Raw genomic sequence first — 2,933 nt, forward strand, 5'->3', positions numbered from 1 at the left:
CAAATGGATGCAACTTTTTGTTTTCTTTTTTTTCTTTTACAAAATATAAAACCATAAAAGATCAAAAAATTGATTCCAAAGAGGAAACAAACTAAATCATAACTAATTTTTTTTTAGAAATGACTTATATTTGTTAGTTAATAGACATCTTTATGATGGAAAATGCATAATCATTAGAGAAAAGAAATAATGATTAGGATTTTAATTATTTGATTTTGAAATAATTGAAATTTGGTCGGAAACATTTTGTTGATCAATATCAACCTCCTAAGTTTGATTATTAAACACCAGTCATGAAAAACATCATTGTAATTTTTGAATGAACATTAATTATGGGAGCCAGCTAATATGCAAGAACATGAATCTCGTGTATGTTCATATATTCAACTGTTTCTAAACTAACCTTTCTTACTGTAAATTAATTAATTAATGACATGACCTACATAATTATATTGTCTTTTTTTTTATTGAAATTACCAGCATCCTTGAATCAGATATCAAGATGTAAATTAATAACTCATACAGTCCAATTTAATATCAAATTTTTTCGAATATTTTTACGTAATAATAAGCATATGTATCTTCTAATTAATCAAAGTTAGATTCGAAATCTCCTTTCTTCTAATAGAAAAAAAAATATCAATATGTGTTCGAGTAATACAAATCATGTGTTGTACGTCAAGGAGGAGAGAAAAAGAATGATAACCCTGACTATGTAGAGAAAAAAGCCCACAACATCAATTGCACTAGGACTTGAATGCAACATACAGGAGATTATAGGCATGTCTCTCTTATTTATTATTATGATTATCAGTTTTTCATTTGACTTCCTACATCTAATCAAAAACTCTGCCCATTGTGATCCATGGTAAAAAAGGTGATACAAAACAAAAGCCTCTGTACAGCAATTATCATTCCTTTCTTGGACGCTTCTTTAATTAAAGGCTCCTTTTAAGTTGTGCTTGAGCATTTTGGAGGTGTCCTTGGTGCTGCATCAATAATAATTACAACCAATTAATCAGATTTGAACATTTTAGCATCATAAATTAGAGGGAAAAAAGAGAAAAGATGATTACTAACAAGTATAGAAACAGAGCATGAAAAAGATAATTATAGGTTCAATTTTTACCTAATCCAATTGCCTCTGAGCTTTTCATCAGCCTTAGGCGTTTGCATGAGTCAACAAACATTCTGGTGAAAAGAGAAAATTAAAAAAAACTATTAGTACTAATAAGTATATATTGGGTTCTAAAGAAAATTCAGCAAGAGCAAATGAATTGTTAAAAGGGGACTTACTGCCATGGTACATCTCCAACCAACATCCAGTCTCCATCCTTGTCCTCGTATGTCGGCACATACTCAAGTCCATTCACTTGGTCTACTATTTTCTTCTCATTCAAACAGTTCCCTGTAAAAAGAATCCAAGTTAAAGACTAACCCTGATCTTTCCAATGATAATAAGTAAATAAAAGGAAGAATTTTAAAACATCTGATGTACTTACTTATGGTGAAACATGAGAACATGTCTTCAAGGGAACTTAGCAGCTGCTGATAGCTATTGTACATCTCAAGATCAACTTTCCTTAAATATGGAGCTCCATCGACTGCCACCTTCACATATTTGCAACTCTTCATTGCATTCTTTCTCAACGCTCTCACCGGCGGCCAACCCACCACTTGTGCCCTTCATTATATATTCATCAAAAAATAAAAATGAGTACATATTTTCAATTTTCAATATAATTTTCATTTTCTTTAATTCAAAACAAAAAGAAAGGCAGCATAATGAGTTTCATATCTTACTTTGAAACAGGAGAAGACTTAGCGGCTTCTTGAACATCAGTCTGGGACTGACCACACTTTTTGTCACCGAGGTTTAGATCAACGGTTTCCAGAAATCCACGTTTGGTGCCCGACTTAGCTTCACCATCTGATGTTACCTTAGACTTTCCAGGCAACCCCAAAGTCAACTCGGTAGCCTCGAAATTCAAGCCGGCGGCATCATTTTCCGGTGACATTTTTTTTCCGTCAAATAGTTTTCAGAACTGCCAGCTATACCAAAAAAAAATGAAAGAGCGTTGTACAAAATTTCTGTGACCAACACGTTTGGCTTGGTGCGTGGGGCATATATAAATATGTAAAAGGCCGGAGAAGAATCTGACAGGCAAAAAATGAGAAACCAGTCCGGATAGGACACGTGTCCTTAAAAGAGCGGTTCTGCTTTGTCCATGTAGGTGACAGGAATTATATGACGGCAAGCGTGTGCGTGGTTGTGCGTGATTTTGAGTGCTTTAAAGTTTGGTCGGGCCAACCCGGTCACTTTCATTATTTCTTTTCTTTTCGGAGATTTATGGACTTTATTCAGTGTTTTTGTTAGGACAATAAAGAGATTTGCTATGATTGTGTGAATCCCCTTGTTCCATCAGATTATTATTAGCTTTTACAACAAAAAGAAAAAAATGGAAATGAAATTGTGAATAAGGTTGATAGCTGAATTATGGGTGTGTTTTAATAGGAAAAAGTTGATCACTGATTGAATTTGGATCGAATTTCGATTTACTTTTTTTGATAAAAATATTTGGTAATTACTTAACAATGGTCTATATAATTATCTCTTTTAATTCCATAAGATGTTAACTTTTTAAAGTCATAATTAGGGATGAGTAAAATCAATTCAGACTAATTACCTACTCAAATTAAATATGATTTGAATAAAATGGTTTGGTCTAATTGGTCCATTGGATCAATTGGTTCAAAATATTTGATTTAATTAAATTTTTGGTTGGTTCTCGATTTTAAAATTTTTGGACCAATCTACACAAAAAACCAAACTAATTTTTTATATATTTATATATATAGTCATATATATAATATTTTTTATATATTAAAAAGAATTGATAGTAAACTTAATTAATAATATATTTAAAATATAT

The 2,933-nt window shown here is 31.6% G+C and overlaps 1 protein-coding gene across 1 annotated transcript; it reads right to left on the bottom strand.

Moving 5' to 3' along the window:
* Positions 691-2,120, bottom strand: LOC18595855 (auxin-responsive protein IAA1). Its single transcript, XM_007023971.2, has 5 exons — positions 1,804-2,120; positions 1,503-1,684; positions 1,297-1,408; positions 1,130-1,191; positions 691-989 (listed from the first exon to the last, which is right to left on the bottom strand). The coding sequence occupies exons 1-5, from the start codon at positions 2,016-2,018 to the stop codon at positions 952-954; spliced, it is 609 nt and encodes a 202-aa protein (XP_007024033.1). The 5' UTR covers positions 2,019-2,120; the 3' UTR covers positions 691-951.

This window comes from Theobroma cacao, chromosome 6 (genome assembly GCF_000208745.1).
Source record: "Theobroma cacao cultivar B97-61/B2 chromosome 6, Criollo_cocoa_genome_V2, whole genome shotgun sequence".
Taxonomy (NCBI): domain Eukaryota; kingdom Viridiplantae; phylum Streptophyta; class Magnoliopsida; order Malvales; family Malvaceae; genus Theobroma; species Theobroma cacao.

Bases quoted from the DNA above. Each gene is read 5' to 3' on its own strand.
- LOC18595855 (XM_007023971.2), bottom strand. From the start codon at position 2,018: ATGTCACCGGAAAATGATGCCGCCGGCTTGAATTTCGAGGCTACCGAG. The intron at 1,409-1,502 runs GTAAGTACATCA...TTCTTTTTACAG, and splicing joins GTTCTCATGTTTCACCATAA to GGAACTGTTTGAATGAGAAG. The intron at 1,192-1,296 runs GTAAGTCCCCTT...TCTTTTCACCAG, and splicing joins GTTGGAGATGTACCATGGCA to AATGTTTGTTGACTCATGCA.